This window comes from Tenrec ecaudatus, chromosome 10 (genome assembly GCF_050624435.1).
Source record: "Tenrec ecaudatus isolate mTenEca1 chromosome 10, mTenEca1.hap1, whole genome shotgun sequence".
Classification (NCBI taxonomy): domain Eukaryota; kingdom Metazoa; phylum Chordata; class Mammalia; order Afrosoricida; family Tenrecidae; genus Tenrec; species Tenrec ecaudatus.
The window spans coordinates 115722107-115734336 of record NC_134539.1 but is presented as its reverse complement, the minus strand read 5'-3'; the positions used below and the strand labels follow the sequence as shown (position 1 = coordinate 115734336).

At 54.4% G+C, this 12230-nt stretch overlaps 1 protein-coding gene across 2 annotated transcripts in view; it reads right to left on the bottom strand.

Moving 5' to 3' along the window:
• Nucleotides 1–2267: 2267 nt before the first annotated feature.
• RHBDL3 (rhomboid like 3) overlaps nucleotides 2268–12230 on the bottom strand; it is a 45782-nt gene continuing 35819 nt past the window's right edge. For both annotated transcript variants that reach the window (XM_075559250.1, XM_075559251.1), the window contains 2 exons: nucleotides 6842–6902; nucleotides 2268–3592 (listed from right to left, as the gene is read on the bottom strand). In XM_075559250.1, the coding sequence (XP_075415365.1) occupies nucleotides 3321–3592; nucleotides 6842–6902 (333 nt within the window). In that variant the 3' untranslated portion in view covers nucleotides 2268–3320. The remainder of the gene's footprint in view (nucleotides 3593–6841; nucleotides 6903–12230) is intronic.

The window sequence follows — 12230 nt, the reverse complement described above, 5'->3', positions numbered from 1 at the left end:
GGAGATGACCTGGGCTTGGTAAGCAAGGTGGCGCTTATTCTCAGGGCCGGGAATGGTTCTCATGGAAATCAAGAGTTCTATTAGCCAGCAAGAGAGTCGCATTAGGGAGCTCTTCCTAATTAAAAAATGAATGATTAATGGTATCATTAAAACAAAATTTCTCCTTTGAAGGTTTCCCCCCCCCCCCTCTGGTTTCTGTAATTCCTCTTCCATTTAACGAGCAAGCCAGTCAGCCCTTGGCTGCTGTTTGGGCCCCCCGCACCCCCCAGGTCTCAGCTTCTGTAGCCTGTGGATGAAAGGTTCACCTGGGTCCACCAGCCTGAGATGGGCGCACTGCCTGGGCAGCCGTATTGGAAAAGGACGGAGGGTGGGCTCTCGGTAAAGGGAAGGAGGCTGGCACTGAGGGGCTTGGGAGGGTGGTAGCAACTAAGCAACCGGCTGAGGGGAAAGCCAGAGACCTAAAAGAGAAGCTCTCTTACCAGATAGCTGGCCCTCAGCCTGGGTCCTGTGAGGGGCCTCTGCTGTCACCGCATGGGTGGCCCTGCGTGGAGGAGAGGGAAGGTAGGTGGCAGGTTAAGCAGATCAAAGACCTTTGGGATGGCTTGTGGACATGCTGCCAGGGAGCAGCTGAGGCTGGTGGCCTGGGTGTAGATGACAATGTCCCCTTAGTATGTCCCAGACACCGGAACAGGATGGAGATGAGATACCTGTCTCAGGCAGTCCTTCTTGGTAACAAGCCTCTGTCCGAGGCCCTGAGTGCATCTCTACGGCTTTCTAGTCTTCCAGCGGCCTTCTCCCCCGAGAGGAAGACCCCACTAGCCCACCCAGCAAAAGGCTCTGTCCACTCACATCCCAGAGCCACCAGGGGCCGGGAAAGGCGTCTGGCTTCCAGAGGGCACTAGCCACCTCTGCCCCTCGACAGGCTCAGTGGAGGGGAGGTGGGGGGGTGGATGCTGCAGCCCCTGGAGGGGGCAGCAAAGCTCCAGCCTCTTTCTCACCCAGGTTATGGCCTCAGAGGCTCCTTTCCTAAGAAGCGGACTCTTCCATTTCCACCTCCCTCTCTCAAGGGCACAGAGAAGGGCAAGCAGGGCCCAGGTCAGGCTAGTGTCACTCTGTCCAGCATCTGGACCACCTCAGATGGCCACTTCACAGCACAGCATTGACACAATAGTAGTGTGACCTTAGAAGCCGATTGTGGGACCCAGGTCAATGTTATTTCATGTTGGGCAAAAATGGGAGAGGGCTTGGCAAAGCAGGGGAATGAGTGGGTGTGTCCCTGGGTAGGGAGACATGAGATCACTGGGGGCAGGGAGCCACAGGCTCAAATCAAACCAAACTCACTGCCATTTAGTGGATTTCAATTCATCGCGTCCCTATAGAACAAGGTAGAACTGCCCCGTGGGGTTCCGAGACTCCAAGATCTCCCCCCAAAACTAGCTTGGGTGACTCTGGACCTTCATGCCTTGAGCCCTGATGGGCACCCCCACAAATCTGTCCTTGTTTCAGCATGATCTCAGCCCCCCTGTGCCCCAGACCTGGGGTTCTTCGTCCTTCTGGGCTGTCAGTGGGTGGGAGTTCCTGATAAAGGGAATGCATACACTGCTTTATCACACCCTCACCTTGGCCCTGCAGCAGCTTCTGGAACGGGGGGATTCCCTGCCTGGTCCTCCTCACTGCCCGTTGTCCCATGAGACGGATGTGGAGGTGGGCTTGATCACCAACTCCTGACTCTATGTGATGCCTGCACCTCTGACCCTCATCCCAGCATCCGATGGGCCTTTCTCCAGAGTGAATTTCTGGGTCGACTTTGGAATTGCCTTTCCGGCAGCCTCCTGTCCGTGGGGACACGTGGCTTCACTATACCCGCGACCGTCTCCTTTCCACTCTCAAAGTCCCTTCCATCCTCCGGAAGAGGGAACAGAACCTTCTCTGATGCTAAGGCCATTCCAGGGGGGACACGAGAGCAGGCGGGATTTGGCAGAGGTCAGGAAATCCCCTCATCTGAGGGCTCCTGGGGGGGCCGGGTCCCCCATCCCGACGAACAGCTCTCCCACTGGCCATTGACTATCAGGGAGGCACTTGGAAGGGGCAGGGGGGGTGGGAAAGAGAGGGATAGGGGTTGTGAAAAGCAAGTGAACGCACACTTACACCACGTCAAACACCTTCCGATCTCCTACCCACCCCTCAGCCCCTGCTCTCATTCCACACAGGGCCTTGTCCACACACTCCCACGGCTCTCCGCCCCCGCCCCACCCCGACAGTCTGCTCCTGGGGTCGTTAAGTCCAGTCCGTTCTACCTCATAGGGATCCTATGCAGAGCAGAACGAAACACAGCCTGGGCCTGGGCCACGCTCACGATGGGTCTTACGTTGGAGCCCACTGACATAGCCGCTGTGTCCATCTGGCTTGTCAACGGTCTTCTATTAGCCTCAAATTATCTTTCGAGTCACACACTTCTCCGCCCACCAAGAAACAGAAACACACACACACACACACACACACACACACACACACACACACACACACCCTCTCACTATGAAAGTACTATCTCCACACTAAAGAAGAGGTACAAGGTAGGGTCAGGGCCATGGGATGGGTGCGCTGTCAGCATTCTGAGAGAAAGGGTGGGAGACACGTAGAGTAGGTACGAGGCTGTCCCCAGGGTGCAGCTCCAGGCCCAGTTCATTTGCCCCATCACTGAGCACCTGCAGGGCAAGGGCACGGCTTGGAGCTGTTGGCACCTCCCTCCTCTGCCCACCCCAGGCACTAGAGGCTATGCCCCAGTGCCCACGGGCACTAAAGGGCTTCCCTCAGGACCAAGTCAGCAGGTCCATGCACCAGGCCCTCTTCTCAGTCCCGAGCACCAGACCCAAGTCACTGTGGAGGGAATTCTCTCTAGCCTGCAAAGGATTCTGGGATGAACACAGGACAGGCTGGCTTCTACCCCCCTCAGATGGTCCTTGCATCTCACGGAACTTCTCTGCGGGGCGGCGGTAAACAGGATCGCTGCTCAGTTGGAGGTGAGGAGAGGGAAACCCTGAACACACAGGACAAGTCCCGCCCAGGGGCAGGGCCACACGCCCTGTCACACTGTCACCCAGACCCACGCCCTGGCCCAACAGTTAGACGTGTAGAAGGAGATGAGAGTAACTGCATCTGATCCTCCAACGGGAACCTCTGAGGCCACACGTTCAGTTCCACAGCTCAGCGTCTCTGGCCCTCTCCCCCCCAGGCCCCGCTCAGCTGGTGCCGAGAAACAGAATACAGGTGGTCAGTCCAGCTGCTGCTTCTCCCCGCGGCCCCCACGGTCCTCTGAGCCCTCAGGGGGGCGGTGGCAGTTTCAAGTCCAGCAGCGTGTAGGCAAAGACGTTCCAGAAGACAGCGAACAGCACGAAGACGGTGTACATGGCCACGAAGATCCACCACAGCGACTGGTCCTGCAGCCGCTGCTCATAGTTTCTCAGCACCACCACCCCCAGGGTGATGCCCACGGCCACGCCGCCCAGGTGTGCCACGAAGCTGGGGTGTGGGCACGGGGGGTAGGCCGAGGGGTGGAACCGGAGCCACACGGCCCGGCCAAACTCCATGCTCACTGCAAGGGGGAGAAGAAGCACAGAGCAGTCACTGGACGGCCAGCAGGCCTGGCCCGAGGGCGAGGCCTCGCGCTTCCCCCCCAGCAGGTCCCACAGAGGAAGAGGGACAGCTTCACTTCTCACCAACCCGACAGGGACTGGCAATAGACCACCCAACCACCACACACAGTAGGTAATTTCAGAGAGAGAGAGAGAGAGATGTCTGTGGCACTAGGGGAGGAAGGTATGTCAAATCAGTGCTGGGCATGGGTGAGAGGGCCCCTGTGGTTTGGGAAGTCAGGCAAGATGTCCCCAAAGAGGTGACATTCGAGCTGCCATCGGAATAACAAGAGGGGTCTGGGAAGAGCGTGTCAGGCAGAGGGTCCAGGCTCCACAGAAGCCCAGAGGGCTGCTGTGGTCCCACTTTGCATCCTGGAGGCCCCGTCTCCCCGCCTGTACAGAGCTGCAGCCTCCACGTCCCAGGCTGCGCTGCTGGGATCTGAATGAGGCGTCGCTATGCACCCAGCACTACAGTTTACAGGGCGCTGTTTCCACACTGAAGCTCCATGCCCTTAGGAAGCGCTTCAGAACCGTGCGTTGGGGGTACAGAGGAAAGGGTGGAGGGGGAGAAGGCCATAGAGGGAATAGAAGCAAAGCACCCCAATCCCGCTCCCCTCAAAGTGTTAGGATAAATCTCTTGAGAGATTCGAAAGTGCTACCACCCCAATACTCCAATCCAGCCTCTTGGGTCTGCCAATTAAGTGGAGGTGCAGTCTTTGGAAAGGGCTGGAAACCTGCTGTTTCACCCGAACAACTCTCCGCCCAGGGCAGGTCTTCCTCCCCCCACGTTCAGGTGGGGAAACCAAGGCAAACCTGACAGCCTGAAAGCCCTCTAAGAGGAACGTTAAAGAAAACACCAAACCCCACTCCATCGAGCCCATACCGACTCATAGCAACCCAATAGGACAGGGTAGGATGGCCCCTGGGAACTTCCAAGACTATCAATCTTGACAGGAGTAGAAAGCCCAGTCTGTTTCCCTGGGGGGTGGGGGAAAGATGGCGCTTTCTACTCCTGTCAAGAGTGACAGTCTTGGAAGTTCCCAGGGCAGTTCTAACCTGCCGTATAAATAGTATAGGGTCGCCTGAGTCAACTGAGTCAATGGCAGTGTTTTTATCTCCCCTGCGGAGCGGCTGGTGGTTTTGAACTGCTGTCTTTGCAGTCAGCAGCCCAATTCGTAAGCACCACACCACCTGCACTTACTCATTTATCCATTAACCAAGACCCCTCTCTCTACCCTAACCATCCCAGGGTACTAGAACTTCTTGGTTCTCAACCTGTGAGTCACGACCTTTTTGGGGATTGAACGACCCTTTCACAGGGGTCGCCCGATTCATAACAGTAGCAAAAGTAAAGTGATGAAGTAGCAACGAAAATAATTTTATGGTTGGGGGGGGTCCCCACCACTTGAGGAGCTGTATTGAAGTGTCGCGCATGTGGAAGGTTGAGAACCACTAAGCGGCTAACGTGGACTCTGCAGCTCTCAGGATGGCCAGTAGATGGCGGAAAAGAGCAACCCAGAGAGACATTCTGTGGGGCTTCCCACTCCAGCCCCAAGCCCTGGGGCATCCTGCCTGCCTTGGCTTAGCACAGTGATTCTCAACCTGGGGGTCAAATGACCCTTTCACAGGGGTCTCCCAATTCATAACAATAGTAAAATTACAGTGATGAAGTAGCCACAAAAATAATGTTATGGTTGGGGGTCCCCACAACATGAAGAACTGTATTCAAGGGTCACGGCATTAGGAAGGTTGAGAACCACTGGCTTAGCGGATGCTGGGTTGGACAGAGATGTGAGGCAATGGTGCCCGACTCTGATAGATCATTTTAGTCTTTATGATCCTTACAAATGGATTTTCCCGCCTCCCTAACAGCTGGACTTCTGTGCAGACACTGAAGTTATGCTCACACCCGGCCCCCTCCCACCCACCCCCTTCCGCTACACACACACAGCCCTGATCCTTCATCTCCAGTTTTCCCAAGCTCCATCTTCCTCTTGTCCACACAGCGGGTGACCGCTTGGAGCAGAGGCCTTCCAAGTTATCTGCCCAGCTCGGCAAATGCGTGTGACATGAGGCCCAGCACAGACTGGCTCTGAGTCCTAGTGCTCTGACCCTTAGGCTGGCTGACCCTGGAGTCCCTCCCCCGACACCATCACAGATATATGTGTATTTATCTGGAGAAAAGTCTTTGGTTTTCAACAAAGAATCTCTAAGGATCGACGCTGTGACCTAAAAGGTGAAGAGGTGCTTTTTCTTGAGCCGGGTGCTGGCTTTCTGAGCTGGACGTTAATCCCCGGTGTGCTCTGCTGTCCTCATGAAAACATGGGTGGTGGTCACACAAGCTGGTGTCAGTTTGGGACTAGAGAGGACTAAGAGTGAAGGGGAGGAGTCTAGTCTGTCAATTGGGTCAGAGCCCATGAGGCCTCTATGTGGGCAAGGCCTTCTCTGAGAATTTTGGGAACTCCTGTATTTTCCTCCTTGGAGGCAGGAGACACTCTTTCAATTTCCCTGGGAGACATTGCAGCTGGCAAGACACATGGACCAACTCTAGTGCCCAGAGCTGGAGAAGCCACATAGACCTACCCTGATGCAACTGTGATGCTTACAACGCCACTCGATCCAAAGACTTTCTACCCACTGGCCTGTGATCATCCTGCATTTGGCATCATTGCATGTGTTTCATGAGTCTGAAGAGGACTTTATAGATTGGTATCAACAAAGGGGCTGATATCGCACTTATGGACTTGATCTGGACTGGACTGGGCTGTTTTCTCAATGTCCAACTGCTCTTGTATATAAACCGCTTTCTTATACACGTATGAGTTTCTATGGATTTGTTTCTCTAATGTACCCGGACTAACACAACATGTAAGCTTGAATACTATGTGGAGTGATGAGACAGTGCAAGACACACTGCCAACAGTGGCCCAGCCATCACATCGATGCTGATGAGCAACAGAGGTGAAAATCATTCAGAGTAGCTTTTTATGTTACCTGCACGTACACTTCTTAAAAATGACCCCTGCCAAAATTTTAAGGACAAAAATCACCCCTGCCAAAATTTTTTCCTCCTAGCATCCCTACTTTGCTGTCCAGACATATTGACATGTTGGGGGGTTTGTTTTTCTGCCCCCCCCCAAGCCCCTCAAGGCAGGGATTGTGAGTCTTTGTTCTCCCTGAATCCCCCTCAACCTCCTGTTAGTACTTACTACAGATCAAGGCCACAGCCATCCGCAGCATCTTGAACTGGCACTTCATGCCCGACCAGTTCTAGGGAGAAAGGAGAGCGTCCGTTAGTTCAGGAGCAGGCTCTTCCAGTGAGGAGGAGGTCCCGGAAGGGAACCCAACAGGGAAAGAAAGGGTCTCCAAGCCTTCTTGAAGGAAGAGGAAGAGGCTGAATAGCAGAACTTGTCAGATCTCAGGCAACGGCAAAGGCCACCCAAGGAAACCAAATCACTGGGGCCTGCTCCCTAGGTGCCTCTGAATGGGTCCTCCTGCCAGCATTTCAGGGACCCCAAGTGCCCTCAATGTGTTGACTCTAAGGGAGCCCGGGAGTCAGTACAGCTGTCCTGAAGCGGTGGGCTGCACTCACAGGGGGCTGGATCTCGGGAGATGCGTGTCCCTCCCCCTCCACGTGAACAGAGAACAGGTGAGAGCCGCACTCACTGCCAGGTCCGGAGCTGGAACACGAAGCCGGATAGCACAGTGCTCCCAGCGAGACAGAAGCAGAACCACGAGGGTGACAAAAGAATTCCAGACCCTGTGTCTGAGGATCGGGTGAGGGAAGCAGTGTCTGAGGATCGGGTGAGGGAAGCAGTGTCTGAGGATCGGGTGAGGGAAGCAGGGGCTTTCAGGCCACAGAGGGACCAGGGGCCTCAGGGTCAAGTGTCAGTTGGGCTACGCTAAAGAACAGACCTACTCGGGGCAGACGACACACACATGGAAGACTCTAGGGACAGACTCTTCAGGGAAAGATGTTTCAGCTCACGATCAGCTTCCCTTTCTCATAGGCAGGGCTGCTGGGAGATGGAGCTGTCCGTCTGGGGACAGTGGGGCTTGAACAGGGCCTTCCCGGCACTGGAAGAGGGGGTGGGCCAGATGGCCTTCAAACAAATCCCTCTCCCCCAGACCCTCTGAAAACCCCAACCTCCAAAGCAGATAATCAGAGTACAATTATTCATTCGCCCTACAAAAGGGGTTTTCACTTGACAAAAGGCTCGCCACGGGGCTCCTTTGGAGGGGCCCTCCTGCGGTGCATTCAAAATGCTCTTCCATTGATGCAGCGGCCCCACAGGGAAAGGAAAGGCGCCTGGGATCTTAGAGAGCACGTCAGCTGGGGGAGGAGGCACGAGGGTCCAGCCCAGGGACTTCTGGTCCCTCACACCCAGCCAATCTGCCTTAGTTCCCTGGCCCCGGCCCAGCTGGGAGGGGTCATGTCTCACACTCTTTTGAGACGGAGGGAAAGGCATGGTGAACTTGACAGAGGCCAGAACTCTGGCACATGCGATAACATCTATGAAAATCTCACTCAAGCAAGCGAGATACCGGGAAGCTGCCCAAACCAGGGGGGAAATCCCTGCGGCATTCGGCGTCTTGCCCCTTCCTCTCCTTTCCCTCCATGACCAGCAACGACGTCTTCACAGAAGGCGGGGCGGCCGACACGCGGCCCCGCTTTAGACGGGGAGTCTATTCTTCGCTCTCGGTGACAAGCTCTGTTCTAGGGAGCAGATGGCAGGACAGCGCTGTCACCTGCTGGTGCCTATCCACGGGGAGCTCCGCCAGGAGACAGAGAACAAAACCTAAGTTGCTGCTCTCCACTCCATTTAGCCTCTTAAGCTCAGCTAATTCGCTAATGGGGGGGAGGGGGCAGTGAAGGTCTCTCAGCTCCCCTCCAGGCTGAAGCCTTGGGGTGGGAGGGTCCTTGGGGGACCACCCCCCCCCAGAACGTCATCTGCTGTTAAGAGATGGAGAAGATGATCCTTCAGCCCCCATCTGAACACCGCAGGTGGCGGCCGAAGCGCACTGAAGAGAATTCAGAAGCGTCAGCAGCAGTACATCGACAGAAAGGTGCCAGAGGGTCGTGCATGATGCCGAAGAGGCTGGGGAACAAGGGGCATCGTTGCTGATGTCCGAAAGCACAGCACACAGGAAGAGGTTCACGCATGTCTTGTTGACCGCGCGGAGGCACTGGATGGGGTGGGGCGTCACACATTATAGATAATCTTGTGAGGAATGGGAATTCCAGAACATTTCATTGTGCTCATGCGGAATCTGGACATCGACCAAGAGGCAGCTGCTTGGACAGAACAAGAGGATGCACCGTGGTCCAAAATTAAGAAGAGCGCGTGTCGGGCTTGTCTCCTGTCGCCTTCCTTATTCCATGTGAATGCCGAGCACATAACATATGACCCCGACTCCGTGAAGAAGAACGTGGCTTCAGGATCGGAAGAAGACTCCTCGGAAGAAACCTTGACCGACCTTGAAGCATGTACCGCTACAGAGCAAAGACAACAGCCTGCAGTCTGGATGACACCTCAATATAAACCAAACTACTCACAACTGGACCGACAAGCAACCACGTGGTGCCTGAAGAAAACCTCGGCGCTGTCAAGGGCTGCATTTCACTTGGATCCAAAGTCGCTGCAGTGGAAGCCGCAGTTGAGAAAGCAAGTGTTGCATTGTCCTTGGGCAAATCTGCTGTCAAGCCTTATTGAAGATATTTTACAAGGAATAGTTTAGGCAAAGATGTCCCTCTGAGGACAAAAGGTGCACCTGGCCCCAGTCGTCCTATTTCCCATCGCCTCGCTTGCATGCAGAGGCTGGAGACTCAAGAGGGAAGGCTGCAGAGGAATGGACGTCCTGGGGTGGCGGCGTTGGTGAAGACTATGACACAGGCTTCCAGGAAAGTGACCACATCTGCCTTGGCAGAAGCGCGGCCACCATGCTCCGTAGAAATAAGGACGGCGAGACCTCAGCCCACGTACTTTGGCTGTCAGGAGGGCCATCAGAACATGGGAATTCCATCATAGGGAAACAGAGGGTCAGCAACAAAGCGGAAGCCCTGCAGTAATGTGGGCTGGCAGCGCGCTTGCCACAATGGGCTCCGGCGGTGAGGAGGGTACAGGATTGGGCAGGGCTTCCTTCTGTTCGGTGCGGGTACACAGCACCTAACAGCTATCACAACTACCTCGGGAGGCAGCCACTCGCTGTAAAATGTGTCTCCTCTCCTTAAACGGACAAGCTTCCCTCCTGATAATGTCCATCATGAGGCAGTGGTGCTTCAGCGACAGAACTCTTGACGTCCACGAGGGAGATGCCAGGTGAATCCCTGGTCCGTGCAGCCCATGCACGGTCACCACCCACGTGACCGTGGAGGCTCACCTGCTGCCTGGTCCCCGCTAGGTTTCAGTAAAGCTTTCAGGCTAACACAGACGAGAAACAGGGCGTCCTACTCCTAAAAATCAGCCCATGAAAACCCGACAGAACACAATGGCCCAATCCGTGACCAATCACGGAGATGGTTTGGGACTGGGCGGCATTTGCTTGCTTGGGCACAAGTCACCGGGGTCCGACAACATCCACTCCATGGGTCTCCATCTCGCTCAGAAAGTGGATCAGAACACTTCCAGTACCTCCTTCCTTCATTAAAATCCTCGGCACACCTGATCTGAAGCTGGCTCCCCTTTCGCTATCTTCTAATAATAATACCTGTCTCTTGAGTCTGAACTCTACCAACCACTCTCCATGCCAAGCCCAGGTCACGTGATTCCATGCTGCCCTGCCTCTGCGCCCCTCTGAGACCCTGCTTGTGAACTAATTCTAAGGCCCGGCCAGGCCAGCAGGCAGGCTGGCTCACTACAGCCTCACGGTTCTCCGTGCCGCCTGGTGACCTTCTCAGAGACAGCACTACCCCGTTCCCTCTGCTCTCCAGCAGTGCAGGGATTGGATTCCTCTCCTCCCGTGTTCTCAGTTGGAGACAACTGTAGCACCTACGTCATTTACCAACCTCGAGAGTTAATATAAGGAGTGAAGCGTCAAGAACCCTGGCTGGCACGCGGTTAGCACCAGGTAAACACCTGTTCTCAGTAGCCACACGGGCAGGCCAGAGACCGCAGACGATTAGTTTGCCCTGCAGAGTGGCTTAAAAAGAAAAAAAAAAAGGCCAATCTGAATGACCTTGGCAAGCAGGGGCGCTCCAGGTTTGCCCCAGACCTGCATGCGGCATCCTCCCTCGTTTGTCATACCCACAGCCTCTGATCCCGACATTGGAGAAGAAACAGAGGCTTCAGGAGGACAAGTCCAAGGTCACAGCGAGTGAACAGCTGAGCTGAGCCGGGGCTTGCAGTCCCAGACTCTGTCCACCCACCCGCAGGCCCAAGACAAGGGCACATTCTCTGGTAGCAGCCGCTGTCCGATCGAGCTGCTCTCGTGCTAAATGCGTGTCAGAAAATGACCAGCCTTCCAGCAGCTGAACGGTTAACTAGAAAGCGCCCCCTTCCCACCAGCTGCTTCATGCCCCCACCCTATGACTCCCTCCAATACACCAAGTGCAGGGAAACCTCAACCTCAGCCTGCCAGTGCCCCCAGCCGCAGCTGTAAATGTTCAAAAGCCTGCCAGCCCCTGGGGAATACCAACCTTTGGCAGGCCCGTTAGCTTTATGCTCTCCCAGAAAATCTCTGGGGGAGATAGTAACTCCTTGCCCACAGCAAACAAGTCCCTAACCAGCCCCCTAGGCATCCTGCTCACCCAACCAGTCAAAAGCTCAGTGTCTGACACCCAGGCAGGGAGCTTCCGTTCCAATGGGGCATTTGGTCCCACTTAGAAACAGTGACTTGTTCCAGGACTTCAGGAAAACCCAACCCAGGGAGAGCGAAAGCAGACACCAATACGTTAGGGAGCGATTATTTGTCCTACAAAGGATTTCCCCCTTCACAAAGCGAAGCTTCTCACTTCGAAACCTTTCCTGTCTTTTCAGACAAGCATCTCTTCCAGTGCTTGGCCTTCTGGCTCAATCTGCAAAAAATTCAGACCTCCAACAAGATAAGAAAACATTTGCCACATGAAACAGGGAATAAGTAGGTACTTTAAAAAAGAACAGGTAAATAAATAAAAGGCACTCTAGCCTATGGGCCAAAGGAAAAGGTCATTACATTGACTCTGGTGGTGTGGTGGTTTCGAGTTGGCCTGCGAACTGCCAGGTTAGTAGTTTCAAACTGCCAGCCAGCTCTGAGGGAGAAAGATGGGAATTTCTGCTACTGTAGTGCAGGGGCAGTTCTACCCCATTCTACAGGCTGGCTATGGGCTGGAATCGACTCGACACCAGTCAGTTTTGTGGGTTTTTTATTTTTTTAGTTTTGTATTTCTAGTTTGTTAAAGTATGAGCTATTGATTGTAGGTCTTTCATGCAATCCAGACGTGGTGCTGAAATAGTTTCCAACTGCAATTCCTTTCTCGTAGACTGCAAGCTTTTGGAGACTCAGAGCTTTTTAATGAAAAGATACGATATTTTGGATCTCTGATCTAATGAGCCTTCAAAAAGAAGCACACGAGAATGGTCTACTGTGTATCTGTAACAAATAGAATATATTTTCTGATTG